Here is a 21,328-nt window from a genome sequence, read left to right as displayed (position 1 = left end):
AATGAATGTGGAAATCTATTGTGTGAAGGGGAAACAATATATTCATAAAAGCTCAAAATATGGCCCTGAGATTACTTACTGACTACAAACGGAGAAGAGTATTTCTGTGGTAGAGACTTGGCAGGAGTTAATAAATTCTCAAACGGAAATCTTGAAACAGTACATAGTGAGATGTAGTTTTGGTCAGGGTGGGATAGTTGGTTATCTTACCCAAAGGAATACATCAGATTGTTTGAGCCTTCTCATGTACGATGGGAGTCAACATAAAGTAGCAGCTGAGAATGTGGGCCCTGAAAGGGCTGAATGCTAAAGACAATGTCTTACAGCTAAGAATGTGGGCTCCGAAAGGGTTGAACCTAGGCCTTGCAGTATGCCAGTTGTATTATCACAGACAAGTTCTTTATCCTCTATGAACATAAATCTATCATGAAGAAAATGAAGGTAATAATAGCAGCTCTATTAGATATTTTAAAAACATATGAATTAAAACATATAAAAGCAGTTCAATGGCTGTTATTTATTACTTTCTAAGAGTGGTTCTCAGGAAAACTTGTTACTTCAATACTTAGGCTCTGTATATGAGAAACTAAATGCAGACACTAACAGGTATGGGAGGGAAGCCCTCAGATACTCAATTCTTCCCCATCTTCCCTTGACATCCCGCCTTCTTTTTTGCCCTTCACTTACTAAGGACAGCAAGTGACATGGAGCAAGGACTTAACCTTAAGATGATTTCATGTACAAGTTCAAAAAAGTGATTGGTAATAAAATAGCCAGGAAACCTTGGTCCTGGAGAGAGTCAGTGGATTGTAGTTGGTGAGAATTCTGGACAGTGATATGTTGTGCCTTTCTAATTACCTCAGTCAATCTCATTGTAATGCAAGTTGCTGTTTCTTAGATCGTCTGTGTGTGTGTGTGTGTCTGTGTATTTTGTATGAGCAGCAACACAGTAGATCAAATTATTTTTAGAACCCTATCAAGTGCTTCATTTTCAGAAATCTTTACTTTTGGTTTTGCAAAAAACTCAAAAAGGAATGGCTGGTTCTAGCGTGAACTAAATTTGGCTGATTCAAAGATGCTGATGTTCAAAAATCTGATTGTCCTTAAAGACATTATTGCCTTGCCTAATCCATCATTTAATTTTTTCCCCTTCTGTAACCCTGATTCTCAGCTGCTTTCCAAGTGCTACCTGAGGCGATCCTAACCCTTGTGACCGCCACTGCCACTGCTACAGTGTTTCCGTGTACTGGTACAAGATGACCTCTTACCAGGGCACTCAGGCCTATACGAAGAGACAAAAGCTAAAGTTGAAGAACAGTGAAGCTTGGATCACTGGAACCACTTAGGTTTTGTCATTCATGTTTCTTACAACACTAACACGTACTTTTGCTGTGCTATTATAGATGTGCAAATCTTGGACTGTACTCTTGGCTGTTTTTTAGTAGTTCTCGAGATAAAAGCTCCCACTGTTTACTGAGACATCAGCTCTTACAAGCAAGGAGAGGTCCTTTTAAGCACCCTGCTAAAGGTGTGACTAGAGCTGCTTATAGCAGGAGGCAAGGGCCTGAGAGCAGTGCAACTGGAAACAGGGCTGCGGCCAGACACCACATCCTGAAGAGATCAGGGGGCTAAGTGAGCCTTGAACAAACCACAGCTTTGAGTAAGCAAGCTGTGCCTCACCCCTCCTAAAGGTAACTGTGGGCTTGGGTGTGCACTGAATTGGATGAGGATTACCAATGCCTCCCTTTTCGAGAAATCGTTATCTTTAGAAGGTGATGTTCTAATGTGGATAAAATTAGGTTTGTCTTCTCTTTCTGCACCAATGTCCTGAGCTCCTGACTAGTCAGAGAGAATACTTAAAGGGCCAATCACACCCAGTTTAGACACTAGCTTGGATAGCCTAAAATAACTTTCTAATTGAAGCACAAAAGTTCAGGTATGACTAACCTGTCCTGAATCTGCTGGTTCCTAGCTCCGAGAGAAATTTTTTTTTTTTTTTTTTGGTTTTTTGGTTTTTCTCCGGTACCGGGAACCAAACTCACGACCTTGCGCTTGCCAGGCAAGCGCTTTTGCCGCTGAGCTAAATCCCAAGTCCCCTCCGAGAGAAATTGATGAGCCTAATTCTAACCCCAAGAATTCAGGTAAGTCAAGAAAGCCCCCATATATTCCGGCTATATACAGCCCACCATGAAGTGCTTAAACCAATGACCACACGCTTTCTCTTTGGACCACTACCCTTGAACAATTCCAGTGGAATTCTGGGGTCAAATAAAAAAAAATGTACCTGATACTCACACAAGTTTCAAGGAAACTTAGTACAAGACAGGATTTGAATTGTAGGAAACTAACCCTTCAAGGAGGGAGATGGTAAAGGTCAGGGTAGGACACTTAGGAGATGAGTGACTGACAGGTGATATAGGAAGTAATTTGAACTGTTAAGCAAGAGCATTTGAACTTGGATAACAGAAGTGGAACTTTGAAGAGAAGGATGAAGAAAACGATTAACCAAAGAAAACTTTTGGTGACCTGAGTAAGAAGTCCAGAGGGGCTACTTTGGACAGAGAACTTGCAACATATTTTGTTATTCCTGAAATGTTTTCCTAGCAAGTAATACTTTTGTTAGTCTATATTTTCTGACACTTCTTTTCTACCAGTTTCTACAATATTTCTCCATTGTTAAAAGAAAAAATATAAATAGAATATTTTATACTTCAATTAGAAAACTCAATCACCAAGAATTTATGCTGATGTTTCGGGAAGAAAAATTAGCTTAATGAAGCCCAGAGTTTACAAAGAGAAAAAAAAAAGTTAACCTTGATTTCTGCTACAGTTAATTTCTGCTCCCTTAGAACTGACAATAAGAAACCTTGCCTGAAGTTAAAAGTACTCAAGGCTGGACCCCGGTTTATTTCTCATGAGTACCATAAGGTGCCCTTATTGATCTGCAAAAAAACCAATAATCTTTGCCTTTTACAGCAGATAAAGAGGTTGCTTCAAATATAATCTACCAGTTGTGCCTCCTTGAGCATGATACTTAACTTCTTTAAGCTTCACTTTCTGCCAGTCCCTTCCAGGGTTCTTATATGTAAAAAACTTGGCACAGAATTATTGCTCACTATGCATTCTCTTCTCTTTCCCTCCAGTCGCTTTCACAGAGCCTTTCGGAGCCACTTGGATTGACTGTTTTCTCCCTTTTCTAATTCACAGAGCACTTGAAGACTGTATCACACATCACATACTAATGTAAATTCTTGGAATCTCTCTTGAATTTCCAGAAGCTTTAAATTAGTCCATGGCTAACATAGTACTTCTATGACCTCCACATGCCACTGGAGACACAGTATAAACTCCAGTAAACATTTGTTGAGTGAACTGCACTGTTTAAGAAAACTACAGAGTACAAAAGTCAGAACAGTTTATGAACTGGCAAAACTTAAGCCAATCCAGTCATTCTTGTCTCTTAAATAGTCTGACAGTGGTTCTGACTCTTTGGTTCAATGATTGCTTAACAACTGTGGTAGCTGGTTTCTAAAACAGCTCCCAGTGATCACCATTTCCTGATATTTAATCCTCACACAACCAGGGCTAGCTCTGTGTGACCAACAAAATACGATGTAAGTGACAATGTGGACTTCAGAAACAGACAAAATAAAGGCATGGCATCTGTGGGCTTGCTCTCTTGAATGACTTGCTCTGATGGAAACTAGTCACCAATGCTGAGAGGACAGATGACTATGTGACCTTGGGAAACTTCTACAAACTTTCTGAGCTTCGGTTTTGAAATGAAGATATTTTTCAGGGCATTGTGAGGACTAAGACTTGCACATAAAGCAAACAGCAGGAAGTCTGGCACCTATGACACGCTCATGAAATATGGCTGGATAATGGTAGTGGTAGGAGAAGCTGTAGCAGCCATAGCTGAGTGGATGTGAGATGTGAGGGAAAGAGGAATCAAGGGCGAGCTCTAAGTTTTTGGCATGAGTAACTGAAGGAGTGACAGTGCGTATTATTTACTGACTTGGGGACAATGGAGGAAAGCAGGGAAATCCTGTTTTTGGACCAAAGGTGCTTAAACCCCAACAGATAATAGTATAACCATCTTTCAATAACTTGTAAACAGGATTCTATTTCCATTCTTCCTTCTCTAAATTACCTCAAACTGTTTGTTTTACAGTGCTGGGGTTCTAAGCCAGGGTTCACGCATGCCAGGCAAATGCTCTACCACTGAGTTACACCTCCAGCACCAAACTGTTTTTTGTTCTAAGTAATTCCTCCCTGGGACATGAAAAATTGTTGAGCTAAAAATGACAGGAATTCTAGAGGCCAAATTACTTTACAATCAATTGCCATGTAACCCTGGATGAGTCACTGTTCTTAATTAGATGATGGTAAATATTGCAAAGATGCAGCAGAACAATATTCTCCATATGGAGTTCTCATTTTGGTTTTAGAGAAAAACACTAGCAAACATCAGATAGAATCTGCATTCAATAGGAAATATGATAAGCGTTGGGAGTTATGAGAAATAGCAACTACTTCTATTAATTATAAATGCAGATTTACTGATAACTGAAGTGCTCAGGCTTCATGAAATTAGATTTCTGTTCTCTTTTTCAGATTCCTCTGGCTTAACTACCCAAGGAAGGGTGCTTGAGGCTGTCTGGCTCCCCAGCTGTGCACATTTAGCTTTCATTTAGTTAGTAGTTCACAGATTGACTAAATAATCTTAATCATAAAATTGGTTTCACAGATCATTATGTTATACCTTCATTTGATCTGAGGCAATATTTGCCACTTTCCAGGATTTTCCAAATCTATTACCAAAATGTTCCAGTGTACCATGCTGAATCTGAATGGAGGCAGCACAGGGCAGTTAGAAGAGTGAGTTAGTTCGTTAGTGACAAAACTGGGACCCAAACCACCGTGGTCTGTGCTTATGGGGGCTTCTCTGGGCCTTAAAACAAAGGATCTCAACCTGCAGATGATCATGAAGTTGTAGTGCAGCTCTGTGAGTAGTTAATTCTAGTATGCTACTGGAAGAAAGCTTTGAGCTTCATCTCCCTCTATTCTTGATAAAGATGAATTGCAAATAAGTCACCTACATTATGATTTTATAGATAAGTTTACAGACAAGTTTGTATCAGTATTTTATTGGCTCACTGTAGTATGGTTCCCTCTATCATGATGTCATATAAAACTAGCTTATGGGGGATTAAACCTTTAAACTTCAGCCAATCATGGTAATAAAGCTAAATGGGGTGTAACTAGTTCATGAAATAATAATAAGGAAGTACAATATATGTATATATTGTCCACAAACTTCCTCTCACTACTGAAATAGAGAAATGAGGTTTTTTTTTGAGGAGATAGTTACATTAGCCATAACTATTGGATTTCTTCAATACTCTATTTAGTTTCCTTTACCCCCACTGTAGCCAGCATCATACAAAGATTTACAATGACTAAGGATACTGGAAGAGTGAAGATCCGAGAATTTTAAGTCTGAAATTTGCATCACTACTTTGAACTATATAACCTTAATTGGCATACAGGTAAGGGTGATCATTCATTTTTAACTTACTAATTCTATTAAAACTCTAATAGGACTAAACTTTAAAGTTTGAAAACTTATCATTAAGAAAGGATATAACTATGTAGATGATCATTAGTAATTGTTGGAGTTGTGGCACTTACTCATTTGTCAAATTAACAGAGATGAAATGTGTACACTAGTGACTTGAGAGAGACATTCTCCTGAAGGGAATGCAGGCTTGGAGATGTTTTCTAGAAAGTAATTTTGTATATGTAACATGTCATTTTGATTTGATTTCTTAAGTTTAATGATATTTCCCAAATTTTAGAAAACAATCATCTAGTAGCTTTAGAAGTAAAATTTATTTCTAAAGGAGAGGTACAGCATATATAAATTTGGGGGGCTACAGACGGTGAACTAGTTGTCAACACAGCTCCTGCATGAGGTCAGTGTTAGCCGTCAATTAAGGGTCTAACCTTTGTACACAGAGGTACTGCATAGCCCCTAAGTTTTTAAGTTTTTGGGTATGGATTGTTTTATTTAAAAACTAATTTCAAAGTTATAATATTACATTTGGAAAAAAATCCTGATGTCTATAAAATTTGAAATAAAATTCAAAAGTAATCCAGGATATGGAAAATAGATGAAACTATGATTCTGAAGAGGTATAGAGAGTAAAATAGACCCGAAAGGCTGGAGACAGATCAGAAATCTGTGTATGGTAAGATTTTCATGTTTATCAAAACAGAGAATGTGATTTACAAACTGAGAAATCCTGCTATAGATCATAAAATAGTGGCAGACATGGTACCCCGAGAGTTATGGTGAAGAGCTCATTGGAATACAGATCCCGGTTCTTATTTGACTAGAATGTAGTAACTTTTCTTTGTCATTCTCACTTAAAAAATAAGGAAATAAAGAGGAAAAATAAAAGGGAAATTGTATGTGATTCTTTGGCATATCTGCATACCCTTTGCAACAAGAATGATTATAAAGAAGACATAAAAGACAAAAATTACACTTGCATTTATACTGTGATTAAAACACCATATCTCTACAGAAACGAATCCTCTGAAATGGGCATGGTGGTACACAGCAGTAATTCCAGCACTCTGGGAGACTGAGGTAAGAGGAATGCAAGTTCATGTCCAACTGGGGCAATTTAGCAAGACTGTTTAAAAAAAAAAAAGAGTTGGAGATGTAGCTCAGTGCGAAGGCCCTGAGTTCAGTCTCTAATACTTTGGAGGAAAAAAAAAATCGGAAAAACCCACATAGCACTAAACTACATATGAGGACACATGAGGCAGCTCTCCTCAACAAGCACAGCAACTAGACTTTTCAAGTACAATTTCAACCTCCACCCCCAGTACTAGAGATTAAAATCTAGTGCCTTCTCACTGAACTATATCCCCAGCACTCTCCCTCTTTTTTTGTTTTTTTTGAGACAGAGTCTTGCCCTGTAATAGATCAGGTTGTCCTTGAACTCACTATGTAGTCCAGGCTAGCTTCAAACTTGGGATGATCCTCCTGCCTCAGCCTCCCTAAGTGCTGGGATTACAGGAATGTGTCACCATGCATGACCCCACAATTTTAATTTTTTTGATGTGGACAGTTTAGCAATATTTATTTGAAAATAATAATTACTGATGCCTTTGGATGCCATTAGATCTGAGGTTTCAGTCTATCCTTGGTCTCTATGCTTTCCTTCTGTTCAATTCAGGCCCTTGCCTGAGATTTTGTTCAGCTGGAATTAAGTTTATTTTTGAGCTATGAAAAGGGACTCTTCTAATAGTTCTGTATTAGATTAATTTTAACCTAGCCACAAAAAGCCACCAGTTTTAAAACTACTTACAAATAAGCAGTGTGCTAATTAAAAAGTTTTAGCCCTCTAATGTGGCCACAAAATACTTTATTCTTTTAAAGAGTAATATTTTTGTAACACTTTTCTTTGATCAGTACATACTGTTCATATATGCTTTACATTTTAAAAATTACATTTCTAGACAATCTCTGTCATCACACATTACTTTATAAGATATAAATTACTCTCACATAAAATGATAAACCCCAGAAATTTAACTACTTGCTTCAATTTTTCTTTTTTAGACAAAGGCATTATCTATTGCAATAAGCACATTATCTACTTTATCACAACTGGACATTGTGATTAGAAAAGGTAAGAAATCATCTATACTTTCCCTTTCCATTCAATACATTTTGATATTATTTTACTTCATCCAATGCTTTTTTTTTTACTATTTAGCTTAAATACCACCTACAGTGTTAATATTAAATATATGCAATTCTGTTCTAGGTCCTGTGACAAAATTCAAGAAGATCTGATATAAATGAGTAACAACTCAACATGTATTCAACCATCCGTGATCACTTCCAGAGCTTTACCAATCACTTATACCATTCTTTGTCTTGTTGGTCTCTTTGGAAATTCACTCTCTCAGTGGGTATTTCTGACAAAAATAGGTAAGAAAACATCAACACACATCTACCTGGCACATCTTGTGACTGCAAACTTACTTGTGTGCAGTGCCATGCCCTTTATGGGTATCTATTTCCTGAAAGGTTTCCAATGGGAATATCAATCTGCACAATGCAGAGTGGTCAATTTTCTGGGAACTTTATCCATGCATGTAAGTATGTTTGTCAGCCTCTTAATTTTATGTTGGATTGCCGTAAGCCGCTATGCTACTTTAATAAAAAAGGATTCCACCCAAGAGACCACTTCATGCTATGAGAAAATATTTTATGGCCGCTTACTAAAAAAATTTCGCCAGCCCAACTTCGCTCGAAAACTGTGTATTTACATATGGGGAGTTGTACTGGGCGTAATTATTCCCATTATCATATACTACTCAGTTGTAGAGGCTACAGAAGGAGGAGAGAGCCAGTGCTACAATCAGAAGATGGAACTGGGAGCCATGATCTCTCAGACTGCAGGTCTCATTGGAACCACATTCATTGGATTTGCATTTTTAGTAGTACTAACCTCGTACTACTCTTTTGTCAGCCATCTGAGAAAAGTAAGGGCCTGTACATCCATTATGGAGAAAGACTTGACTTATAATTCTGTGCGAAGACATCTTTTGGTCATCCAGATTTTACTGGTAGTTTGCTTTCTTCCATATAGTATTTTTAAACCTATTTTTTATGTTCTGCACCAAAGTAAGGACTGTCTGCAGTTGAATTATTTAATAGAAACAAAAAATATCCTCACCTGTCTTGCTTCAGCCAGAAGTAGCACGGACCCCATCATATTTCTTTTCTTAGACAAAACATTCAAGAAGACACTATATAATCTTTTTACAAAACCTAATTCACCACATATACAACCATATGGTTGACTTCTGGATGGAAAAACACCACAGAATAGAAAAATGTTCGTGTGACTATTAGGGACATTAAAGTAAATAATTTACATGCCATATCTTGGTTGACAACAGGCACCAAGAAAACCACTTTGGCTTTATAATATATATATATATGTATATGTATATATTCACAGAACTCAATTAATATTTCTTTGTACTGAAAGTGGAGATGGCAACAATTTTCAGAGGCAGAAGTCAAGCGTACTGGAAGGATCTCACGCACATGAAATAAACCAACCATTTCCTTTTTAAATTCTTCTGTGGATCTTCTGTTCAGAACATAGTATTTTCCAACTGTAGGATGAAGAGGCAAATGGCTTATGGTTTGTCTGCTTTCTAGTAGAATACAAAGGTCCATCTGTAGTTAGTATGTTCTGTTGGTAACTTTGATAAACTTTAAAAATGAGCACAAGAAAAAATGAATAAGAAATATTCTCATTTAAGTCTTATCTAAATGTATCTAAATGTATGAATAATACAGTATAAAAATACAAGATTTAATAACATATTATTTATTTATTATTATCTGGTTCATGTTACTGGGACAGGCAATATTCATTGATTCTGATAATTATTAAGTAAATGTTATTATAGGTATGCTTAGAATTTTAATTAGGCTTTGACAAAAAGGTGATATAATATCATTATATGTCCATCTTTATCACATTTTATTTGCTTTTGTATCCAATATAAATAATGTTATTAATGATAATACCTGGCAAGTAGAAATGTTCTATTAATTTTTGTGAAATAAATGAATGATAAAGCATTGTAACAGTATCATAGTGTCACTTAGTAAGCACTTATGTGCCAGGCACTGTGCTTATATGTTTTACATGTCTTGTTTTAATCATGACAACCACAATTTACTTACTGATGAAAAACTCAAGTGCATAGTTAAGTAAGTCATCCTGATTGTCTCCAGTAGCTAAGTAAATATTTAAGAGGCAAGCATTTCTTAGTGGTCATTTCTTTCTTCCATGTAATCTTGTTTATAAGACAAATGACAGTGACTACATTGTGCATTGCATACATTATAATTAAAAAAATAAAAACGTGTTGTTTTCCCAAGATCAGAAGCACCTTTGGAGCTATAAGATATTTTCTATTTCTACCTATATGGTACTTGAATTCTGTTAGATAAGAACCAAACAAAAACAGGTGATTAAAAACAATCATTAACTGTACCTTGCCAATTCATGAGAAAATGCTTAAAGACTTGTTTTTTTCTCCATATGAAAATTCCTTTAGTGTTCAGAAGGAAGTTTAAAGTAAGTTCACATGAGCCTTTCATCTCATAGTGTGTTTTGTTCCTGAATGAGAAACACCTGTAATAGCAATTCACTGTACAGATCCCCTAGAGCTGTGTATTCAAAGTCATTAGAGTTTGCTCTGACACATTTGTTTAATTTTCATTAAAAACCTGTAGAGCAAAACCAGTAAATATTTGTCTTTTTTCTTTTTGATGCTTAAGAGAGAAAAGTCTAAATACATTCTGGCTTCTAGTACTTACAGTGTAATCTATTCTTTCTTTTATACTAGCAATCGGATTCCTGGCTCAGTAATTTGTAGAGACTAAGGAGACCTGGGAACTCTAGGCGACCTCCCTGTGTCCTGATTGTAAATGGAGGCATCCAATTCAGTGACTTTCCAGACCTGCAATCACAGAACAACTTGAAGTCCCTCAGGAGAATTCCTGAGATGCCCAGATTCCTTCATAGTTACAGTAGTTTTTATTCTTACATGAGTTTTAAAACCAAAACTCATCAGACTAAGAGGAACTGAGATTATCAGTAATTTTCCTTTAACATAAACTATACTATATTAAATCTCACTGCACTTATGATTTTAAAAAAGCATATAATCTCTAAAAATCAATATTTAAAAAATCACTTTATACCTCTGCCCACTACTTTAAATAAAAAGTAAAAGATGTTACCAAAGTATTTCCTGCATTGAAAAAGGCAGGAAGAGAGGTACGTGTAATTTCAAGTTACGCATTGTGTCAGAAGACTCCCATTTAAATCTCCTGTATTGAACTAGGTACTGAGGTCATTATCATCACATTCACCTTCACCTTTACACCACAGATGCTTTCCTAAACAGTTGATTATAAACCAGGCTGAATTGTTTATGCAATTGAAGAATTGGCTATTTAATGTCATAGTGAAAATTGTACATAAAATATCACTTTCTAAATTCTTACTTTTAGCATTTCAATCTTAGAAAAATGGTATTTTTAATGTTTCTGTGTGAGTTAAACAGAACTTTGGGATTTCAGAAATCTGAAATTTTGACTTATAGGCCAATAGGATGACATTTTAACCTAGGAAAATAAGCATGACACACTGTTTACTTCCTCTTTTATTCCTTCTACATATGCATTGTCATTAAGGCAGTTTTTAAACTATTAATCAGGAAACCAAACCATTAAGACTGGACAAACAAAAATCAAGACAAATCACTCAACCTGGAGCTGAGTCTGTCCTCCCTGGGTAGGAGGAGAACATGGCCCATCTGGTTTTGATTTGGTGAGGACTTCTGGCCTATCTTTGGTCTTGCAGTCTGCCAGGGTGGGAGCTGTTATGGGCAAATATGTGAAGACAAGTGAAAGCAGAGCCTGCTGGCAAACCACCCGAGGAACACAAAGAGATGCTGGAATTGCTAAGCATTTTAGTCATGAGGTGATCTTCCTCTGATGGCCCCCCAATTTCAGTGGAATTGATATCACTGGAAAGAGTTACTACAAGAAAGGTTTTACACCTGACAGAAAAACATCTTTGGTTAAATGGTATGTACCAGCCCAGATCAAAATGTGAGGAGCAATGAGAGGGGTCAGATTCACTCTTTTTTTGTTGTTGTTTTTTGAGACTGGGTCTTGCCAAGTAGTTCAGGCTGGCCTTGTACTCAAGGCAGTCCTTCCACCTCAGCCTCCCAACTACGGAGACTTCAAGTGTGCACCACTACTCCCGGCCACTCTTGTTTTTAAAAATATATCAGGGAGGTCCTTTTTTTAAATGAGTGTTTTGGGAGAAGAGAAGTATAACAGTAAGAAATACAAATTAAATTGATGATGATCTTATAATCATGAGATTTTTCTAAGTACAATTATTAACACACTACAAACTAAACATGCACATTATGTTCAACAGCCTTACAAAAGTCATGCCGGAAGACTAGCTTCTTATAATAAAGAAGAAAATAAGTCTGTGAGAATTTAATATTTTTTGTACAAAATGAGAGATTTTTGAGACTTGTGGTAACACAAGTAAAAAAAAAACCATCACGGATGGAAAGCAAGAGGAAGGAATACTTTAAGAAATCCACACTGCCATGGCAACCAGTGTTACGTGAACATACATTTATAATAAAACCGAGCCCTCAGCATGTGAAAGGAGAACTGAGACCAGAAGGAGACCAGAGAGCAGCGAGGCGTGTTGACACAGGTTGGGAGGAAAACCATTTAAAGGAAGCACACTCAGAAACACTTGGGCTGGAGGCCTCCAGCTGAGTCTATGTGCAACTGGGGTTTGCACAGTTCTGAGAACTCAAAACTGAGCACCCCATCCTCCTGGGCTCAGGCCTCATTCAGAATAGAAAGTGACTGTGTGTGTAACAGGCAGTCTGTATTCCCAGAGGAGCTGCTCCCCTTCAACTTCAGTTACTCAAATTGTGCCTGAGTGGGTCAGAGTGACAGAAAGGCCTAAGGAACGCTGAGTCTCCGCACACCCAGATGACGCCTTGAGAAGCTGTCCACAGGAGTCAGGAGAGCCCAGAGGATTCCACCAGCTCTCTAGCTTAGCAGAACCAGCGAAGTAGGCCAGGAGCCATGAGTTTCATTTACTGTGACAACTGTGCTATTTCTCTCCTGAGTACTTTTAACTTAGGGGTGAGAGGAAGAGAAAGATCATTGAGACATTAATGGAAGTTTTCATCTCCTTTCACAGGAAAAATAATAGTTAAAGGGGTGACAAAGATGGAGAGAGAGAGGAAGAGAGAGCGGGGGAGAGAGAGAGAAAGACAGAAAGAGAGACAGAGATTTGTATGCATACCTTAATTAATACCTATAGGGAGGCAAAGCATAAGAAATATAACATTATATAACAACAGTGAGTCTTAATTGGAAGCCATTTTTGTGCCCCAGGGTACACCTGGCAATGTCTGGGGACATTTTTGGTTGTCACAACTGGGGGAAGATGCTATTGGCCTCTAGTGGGAGGAGGTTGGGATGCTGTTAACCATGCCACAATACCAAGGACAGCCTCCCACATAAACTGTCTGGCCCCAGATAGTACTATGGCTATTTTGTGAAAGCATGTATTATAATACATAGTCTTGAATTTCCAAGAATTACACAACTGTTTTTAGGCAATTTTATGTGAAACTGCTTACTACAGTTCACATGACATAGTATACTCAAATGTAATTACATAATCCTTTTTAGACTCATTTGTGATGATTTCAAAAAGAAATGTCCATTTAGTGAGGAAAATAGTACCTTTAATCAATATAATGGCAGGACCTTTGGGAAATCTAGTGCTTTTGGATCTTGTGGTAAGGAGTGTGTGTGTATGTAAGGGAATATGAAAATATTCTTAGCTAGATAAAACAGATAAATAACCTACATATTTCTAAGAGAAGTAAAGTACAGTACTACCATGCTCTATCTTCCTTCCTTTTTGTGCTAAGTATTATTCATACCCACACCCTTCAACACCAAACTACATCTCTACTCTTTTTACTTTTTTACTTTGAAACAGACCCAGAGGCTTCACAATGAGCTTCATCTCTACTACACCTTTTTATCTTTTTTACTTTGAAATAGGGTTTCGCTAAGTTGCCCAGGTTGGGTTCAAACTTGTGATCCTCCTGCCTCAGCCTCCCAGAGTGCTAGGATTACAGGCATGTGCCACCATACCTGGCTTCTATTTTCTTTAGCAAATATAAGAGAAGCAAACTCAGACAAAAATTTAACTGCAGAAACCAGAATCTACAAAGTAAATCTATATACAGACAAGTCACTGTATATACATCTGAATGCAAAGAAAGCTTGTAGGCAGTTTTACTGGCAAAAAATATTAGCAAAAGAAACCAAGTAAAGTGTTAAATTATTAGCCATAGGAAATAGGTCATCATGAAAACTTTACCATAACCTCTGCGTGGGAGCACCCCTATAACAAGATGCTAAATCAAATGATGTTCTTGTACATCTCTGAAGTTATATTAGGAGATCATGTCAACACAACCTACGAGATATATTTGGAATCTAACTGCTTTTTCACTGCCTCCGCGGTTAGCCCTCTGGTCTGAGCCAAGCAGGATCATGGGCTCTCGCTATTTCCTTTCCCTTTTGCTCATTTTGCTTTGGCCATACCAGCTGCCTTGTATGCCTGCCCTAGCACCACTGCATGCCTTTCACCTAGGTCACTCTTCCTTACTTATCAGCTCAGCCCACTCCATCTCCTCCTTCAAGTCCTTGCTCGGATGTCATCTTCTCAACATGACCTGCCTTGACCACCCTATTTAAAACTGTAGTCTCTTGTCTCATGCTCCTTAGCCTTTTGACCACCCTTATTTCCTCTATAGCCTTCACACTGAGTTATATCCCCAGCCCTTTCAGACTTTTTTCCTAAAATTGTGACACAGGGTCTTGTTAAGTTGCCAAGTTGCCTAGACTGGGTTCAAACTTGCAATCCTCCTGCCTCAGCCTCCTAGAGCGCTAGGGTTACAGGTGTGTGCCACCATGCCTGGCTTTCCTGAGGTCCTTTTTACTGTCTGATCTGTAATTTATAGTTTACTTATTTTTGCTTATTAACCATTTCCTGGAACTAGAATGGCAGCTCCAAGAGGACAGTGATTTTATGTGTTTTGTTCACTGATGTAGCTTCAGTTCCTAGGGCAGGGCCTGCATGCAGTAGGTACTCAATCAATATATTTTGGATGAATGTCTTAAGAAAATATGCCAGATTCAACACTGTCAATTAACTAAATATGAATATTTAATTTACTGTGTAAAATGTATATATTGCAGGTACTGAAATATAAAGAACACCATCACTAATATGTGTTCTCTGTTAAGTCTCCCTGCCAACTGAAAAATGGTACTTTATTTTTTGGTGACTTCTTAGTTTGAGAATTACTTCTCCTCCCTTCCTCACAAGGTTTCTGGGTACTTACTCAATATTATGTGGCATGTACTTTAGAAATAAAGTAATTGAGGATTAAGTTAGAATCCAGTGCAAAACTACTTTTGGGCCTTTGCACACACTGTTCCTTCTCTGTGAAAAGTCCTCTTGCTTCCACGAAACCAACCTATGACTCAAGACCAGGCTCTAATATGACCTATTTCATGGAATCTCTGATTCTCTTTTACTGACTTACCACTGGTGCTCAGTAATTATGTGTCTGCCTGTCTATAAAGACGGCCACCAATAGGTTCTTCCATCCTTGTTACAGCTGCTGCTCCTCCAGCGAAAAGATGCATCTATGTCCCCTGTTTGAACCCAGGCTAGCCTTATGACCATTTCAAGAATGACAGAGTTAATTGAATGTAAAGGATGTGACCAGTGCCAATTTTGGGCCTAGGTTCAAGAGGCCTGGCAATGTCCAGTGCTGTTCTGTTGGAGCCCTGAGGCATTGTCCTTTGGGGGATAGGGCCACTGGAAAGAGCGAGATAAGCCCTGAATGAGAGATGATAAAGGCCAGCCAGGTCCAGCCGTTCCAGTCACTTCAGCTGAGATGCCAAAAGGCTGAATGAAGCCTTTGTGGAGACTAGCCATGCAGCTTTAGTTGCAAGTGCGAAGTCCCTAGGAAGCTCTGTCCAAACTGCAAGACTGTCAGCAAATAACTGCAGCTGTTCTTTGAAGTTAAAGTTTTGGTGTGTGTTGATCTGCAGCACTAGATATGCTGCCTTATTGCTCTACTGAGACTATAATACCTCCAGGGTTCTAAGCACTGTAGTCCATCTGAGGTGGGCACTCAAATATTTCATGAATAATTAAATCAGAAGGTGAAATAAAATATAGCTATTTTGGATTTTAAGTGGTTTGGGGTTATCATATCATATACAATGCCATGGCTAATCAAAATCTGAGTGCATTAGTGAAGGTATAGTAAAGTACGTTGTCAGTCATAATTATATAACATTGATACAATTGTTTTTCACAAACAGAATTCATGCAAGATAAAATTAATTACTGAGTAAAATAGTTTTTAATACAATGCTAGTACATGAACTAACAATCTTGATAGGACCATTTTACATATTTCATTATTTTAAATTATCATTTTTTCCTTGTGTATACTTTGTACTATATACAGGGAGATACATTTTACTCTATACATATCACTTTTTATATGTGTTAAATACAAAAGGGTCTCACAGTATGCTACTATATTTGACAATTTTTCCCCTTTTATCTTTTCACACTTCTTATTGTGGATAACTAAAGAATTTTTTAAAAATAAAAGTGTCATGCATTCATTGAGCTCTTCAGGGTTGAGTTTTCATAATAACAGTATCAATTTCCTATCATCACATTTGAAAGAATGAATATTATACAACTAATTTACACTAATATATATTTTGTACATTTCCCCAATGATTTAAAATTGCTGTTATAACATTATGCTAGATGGTTTTGGAATTGATCATGCATTCCCTCAGCTTTAACTACAAGAATTTCTATTAAAATTTCTCAATCATAGAAATTTTTACTAAATTCTACTTAATTTTCTTGGTCATTTAAAATACACTGAAGAAGACAGACCTTTAATAACATCCCTCAAAGGAAGAAGCACTAAGTCTATGGATGCTGAAAGTAGAGAGTGGTCAGGAACAAAATACTAGAGTTTCAAAGTATAGCACAGGGCCAGACAAACCTCAGAGGCTCCTTAATGACTCGAGGCCAGTGGTGGCGAATCTATGGCATATGTGCTGCAGAGGTCACACAGAGCCTTCTCTGCTGGCATGCAAGCCAAGTTGCCCCAGCCAAGGTTTGACAAATTATCAGCATGCATACAACAGCAGAGATCACATTAATTGTGCAAAAGCATGCCAAATGCAAGCTTTTACCTTTCAATAAAAAGCTGTTTGCATCATTGAAAAGTCTGTTATTTTATTTTATTTTTTTTTAAAACAAAGGAAACTAAACTAAAACCTCAGTATTTGGGTTTAATTGCAGTGTTGGCGCTTTGCAATAAATAAGTGGCTTTTGGGTTGCAGTTTGTGCACTCAGTCTCTAAAAAGTTCGCCATCACTGCTCTAGGTCTTGAAAGGAGCTAGGGGTCAGGAGGAAGACCCACTGGTGTCTTCTCTGGGCTATCTCTATGTCTTGCTTGACACTGTCAAAGCCAGAGACTGAGAATTCTCATTAATTTGATAACAGGTAGAATAGGCAGAAAGACTGAATAATGATTATTCTGATATTTTAAGGGTACAGATGGTATTTCACCTGTAATTATGATTTCATATTATGTACTAAAAACTACCTGCAAAAAAGATACAATACTGACTATTCTACATTGCAACATTATGAAAATGTAAATGTATAGTTAACTTTTTCTATATAAAACAAATTATAATTTTTCTCCCAATTAACTCAGTATTGCACATAGTTTGGTTTATCCTATTTGCTGGTTTTTCATTTCTTGTTCTCTCACATACAATGGCAAAAGGAGAGTAATACCATTTTAGATTGCATGTAATCTTTAATAAAAATGAAGAAATGGAAATTGTAAGGCGGTCCTATTAAGAATTGCTACCATGACTCCCCAAATATAAAGGGGCTAAATCAATTTTTAGTTTTGGTTTTTTCGGTTTTTTCTCCGGTACCGGGAACCGAACTCACGACCTTGTGCTTGCCAGGCAGGCGCTTTTGCCACTGAGCTAAATCCCCAGCCCTAAATCAATTTTTATTTGTAAATAAAATTCAGTTTAAGATACCCTCTAAGAATATTAAAGAAAAAATTCTGATTATTACCAGTTATGTCAGTTTGTCTTTGTAAATATTAAAGGTAGTGGCAAGAAGGACTTACCTTCACATCCCTGTGAATGATGTTATTATCATGACAGTAGCGCAGAGCTTCCAGTATCTGTCTCATGTAATGGCTGTGAAAAACAACAATAAAAATCTAGAACTGTAAAAAAAAATTTTTAAAATTTAATACAGTTTATAACTCCCATTTTTGTATTAATTGCCTATAGACATCTTTCATTTGAACAGACGAGAAAATGAAGCTTAATGAAAAAGTGGAAAGACTTATACATTTATGACATAGTATTCACATATGACATTGTAGGTGTGTTTATGACTCAAAACAAAGACAAATTCTCTACTCCTGCTTTACAACTAGAAGACATTTCCATCCAGTTCTTTCCTAGGATACTATCTAACCAAGCTCACAGGGATATTCCTCTAATTAGCACATGCAGGATTTCATGTATTAAAACGGACTAGAAGGTTCCATTTTAAAAATGAGAGGTAGGAAAAAAAGCCCCCACCCCAAGTCCAGACCAAACTCAGACTTTTTTCCTTTACATTGCCTTCTTAAAGCGGTCTAAGCCAGAGAGCTAGGTTCATACAGTCTTTCGTTCTGAAGTTCAATTTCTCTTACTTTATAAATGTACACGAGGGGTTATTGGTCATATATTCTGCCTGGGCCAGTGTAGCTGACAAATCAGGTTTAAATTAGGGTGTCTTCACTTGGTGTTGTGGACCTTTTAGTGGTTTAAATCGTGGTTTGGAGGATCTATGAATGCCAAAGTGGCTAAGGGACAACAAATAACAAAATGCTTTGCAAACTCTAAACCACATTACAAAGATTAAGTCATTATTATTATAAAATTTTTATTAAGTTTGTTTAAAGTCTCAGGAATGCCCTAAATTTCAATCTAGCTCTCACAGGGGTTAGTGGGTTTAGACTAGGTAAAGCAGACATTGTTTGTACCTACAGGATGGGCTACTTTGGATACAAAGTTAAGATAGCCACCTAAATTATCTTTAGCTGAGAGAGTCTTATCTCAAAGCTTCATAAAACAAAACAAAATTCATTGAAAGAACATTTTTAGATCTGAGTTTTAGAGTACTCCATTATTTGACCCAAATACACGTACACAGCAGAATCTCTAGGGTATATGAAGGGAGAGTACAATTTTTTTCTCTGCAAATTATAACAGATCGAAACTAATCTTTCTTCATCTTCCCAGTTATCATCCCTGGAGGCTGTACCCATCAAGAGTGTATGTGAAGAATAAAATGGGATACAAAATCTGTCCACACATTCTAGAGAGTTGGTGACTGAACTTTTAATCAAAAATCTTATGAAGCATCATAGCACATGCTTTCAGAGAGATGCAGCTCTGTGTCTGTCTGTCTGTCTATCTATCTCTCTATCTCTCTGCCTCCCTTTTCTCTGAGGGTCAGGAAAAATGATAACACTGTGCAAGGTAAGAGCTGGCTAGCAATCTGTTTACTGCCTCTGGAAGGAGGCATTTTGGAGAGGGGCTAGGGGAGTAGAAAAAAAGAGAGGTGACTCAGTCTACTCTTCTACTCAATTTTGAGTAAAAAGACTAATGCTATTTCCTGGGCAGAAGAGGTCTTAGTTTCTGACATGCCCTTAACAGAATGTCCCTGGCTAAAGATTTTCTTTTGTGTGTGTGATTTTCTATGGTAGAAGAGAAGATGGGATCTTTGAGGCATGGATGGCTTCCTGGAGGAAGTCATAGAAGCTATCCAACTCTCTTGGATATAAAATGGAGATGTTTCATAATTGAAATGCTTCCATGCATGTGGAATCCCACAAACCTCATGTAGAGATTTAACCTATTCTGGACCAGGGGTGCTCTGCTGACACAGGAAGAGATAAGGTGGGGAGTTGGCCTTGGTAGCAGAGGTCTTTCTCTGCTTCAGCTGTCTTTTTCTTCTCCTGTTTTGTTGAAATTATTTAGTAAAGCTTGGTACTCAGTAAAAAGCTCTTTCTGGTTTGTAAGAATTTGATTTGATAATCTCATTCTATATGTTATCTTACTCCACAACTCATCACCCCTGAAAAAAGAGAGGTGATTACTAATTGTGCCGTACTACGCACTGAACAGATTTTTAGTTTATGCCATGCTTTGCTGCTTCTCTTGAAACTCAGTCAGTTGGAGAAAAACAACATTATCAATTTGAATACTTGGTGTCTCAGAGAGCTCTTGCAGTTGTTCTCACTGGAATTCTGATACAAGCTGAATTTCCTAACACCAAATCACAGAATCAGAGAGGAGAAAGGAAAGTTCAAAGTATCTTGGCCAAGCCCTGCATACCAAAGGAAGAATCTACCTGCACTTGTTACTTGGTCACTGATCCTCTGCAATGGGGAATACACCTAATAATACTGTGTGAGCCTGCCTCATGTCCTTTGCATTGTTAGAAGGACTAGTGTCTAATGAATTGTGTCCAAACCTTTCTCTGAGAAAGGCCATTTGCTGGCCTCAATGCTATTCTTTTCTGGTCCATTGTGGAAAGTCGCTTTCATTAAATCACCATTTTAACAGCAAGTACAAGTAGATTTAAAAATCAATAGGCTCTCATCTTGATGTAACTGAACAGCTATCTTTTCTATAATTCTTGAGCTTGGGAAAGACCACAAGTCATTTCACTGTATGACATCAACTCTGCCTGCTACCATCCTGCTGATCCTGACACCTAGCTCAAGGGCAGAGACAGGCTGAGGTTAAAGGAAGGCTAAGAAAAGTTAAGAATGGGTAAAAGTAACAATGATTTAACATTAACTCTGCCAGCACATATCCCAGGTATCCCAGTGTTACTGTGGGTCAAAAAGGAAAGAATCATCTGCATCAATTGAGGAAAAATATTTTAAAACAAATCAAAATTCTGAATTTTTCATTTTGAGTATTTTATGTGGCCCTTGAAAAATTCTAGTTCAGACAAGGCCAGCTGCCTCCAATTCTTCACTTATTCTTTTTGGGGAGGCTTAAACAAAAGAGATTTATCATATTTTTGGAGGTTAGGAAGTCTAAGACCAAGCTGCCAGCAGATTCAGTTCCTGGTGAGAGCCCTCTTCCTGACTTACAGAAGTCTATTTTCTTTCTTTCTTTTTTCTGTCTTTTTGAGACAGGGTCTCGCCATGCAGTTCAGGCTGGGCTTGAGCTCACTTTGTAGCCTAGGCTGGTCTTGAACTCACAACGATCCTCCTGCCTCAGTCTCCTGAGTGCTGGGATTACCAGGCATGCACCACCACACCCGGCTTAGATGTCTACTTTCTAAGTGTGGCCTTATACTTCAGAGTGGAATAAAGAGCTCTGGTCTTTCACTTCTGATAAGGATATTAATCTCGTTATGGAGACCCTACCCTTAGGACCTCATCTAAACCTAATCACTTACCAAAGGACCCATCTCTAAATACC

The 21,328-nt window shown here is 37.6% G+C and overlaps 2 protein-coding genes across 3 annotated transcripts in view; one reads left to right on the top strand and one right to left on the bottom strand.

Annotated features, from left to right (window-relative positions):
• Cask (calcium/calmodulin-dependent serine protein kinase (MAGUK family)) overlaps nt 1-21,328 on the bottom strand; it is a gene marked incomplete in the record, with an annotated part of 363,168 nt that overhangs the window by 157,534 nt on the left and 184,306 nt on the right. Inside the window, 1 exon segment of the mRNA XM_005413251.2 lies at nt 17,956-18,028. Within this exon segment, the coding sequence (XP_005413308.1) occupies nt 17,956-18,028 (73 nt within the window).
• Gpr82 (G protein-coupled receptor 82) lies at nt 4,776-9,737 on the top strand. Of its 2 annotated transcripts, XM_013509211.1 has the most exons (5): nt 4,776-5,008; nt 5,436-5,552; nt 6,594-6,658; nt 7,640-7,709; nt 7,848-9,737. In XM_013509211.1, exon 5 carries the CDS (start codon nt 7,882-7,884, stop codon nt 8,890-8,892), a length of 1,011 nt encoding a protein of 336 aa, XP_013364665.1. In that variant the 5' UTR covers nt 4,776-5,008; nt 5,436-5,552; nt 6,594-6,658; nt 7,640-7,709; nt 7,848-7,881; the 3' UTR covers nt 8,893-9,737. The 2 variants fall into 2 exon arrangements, with proteins under 2 accessions (XP_013364665.1, XP_005413305.1); XM_005413248.2 differs by lacking the exon at nt 4,776-5,008 and having other exon boundaries at nt 5,269-5,552.

The sequence above is a fragment of the Chinchilla lanigera genome, unplaced genomic scaffold (assembly GCF_000276665.1).
Source record: "Chinchilla lanigera isolate Chin_1 unplaced genomic scaffold, ChiLan1.0 scaffold00164, whole genome shotgun sequence".
Classification (NCBI taxonomy): Eukaryota; Metazoa; Chordata; class Mammalia; order Rodentia; family Chinchillidae; genus Chinchilla; species Chinchilla lanigera.
This window is presented reverse-complemented; position numbering and strand designations above follow the sequence as displayed.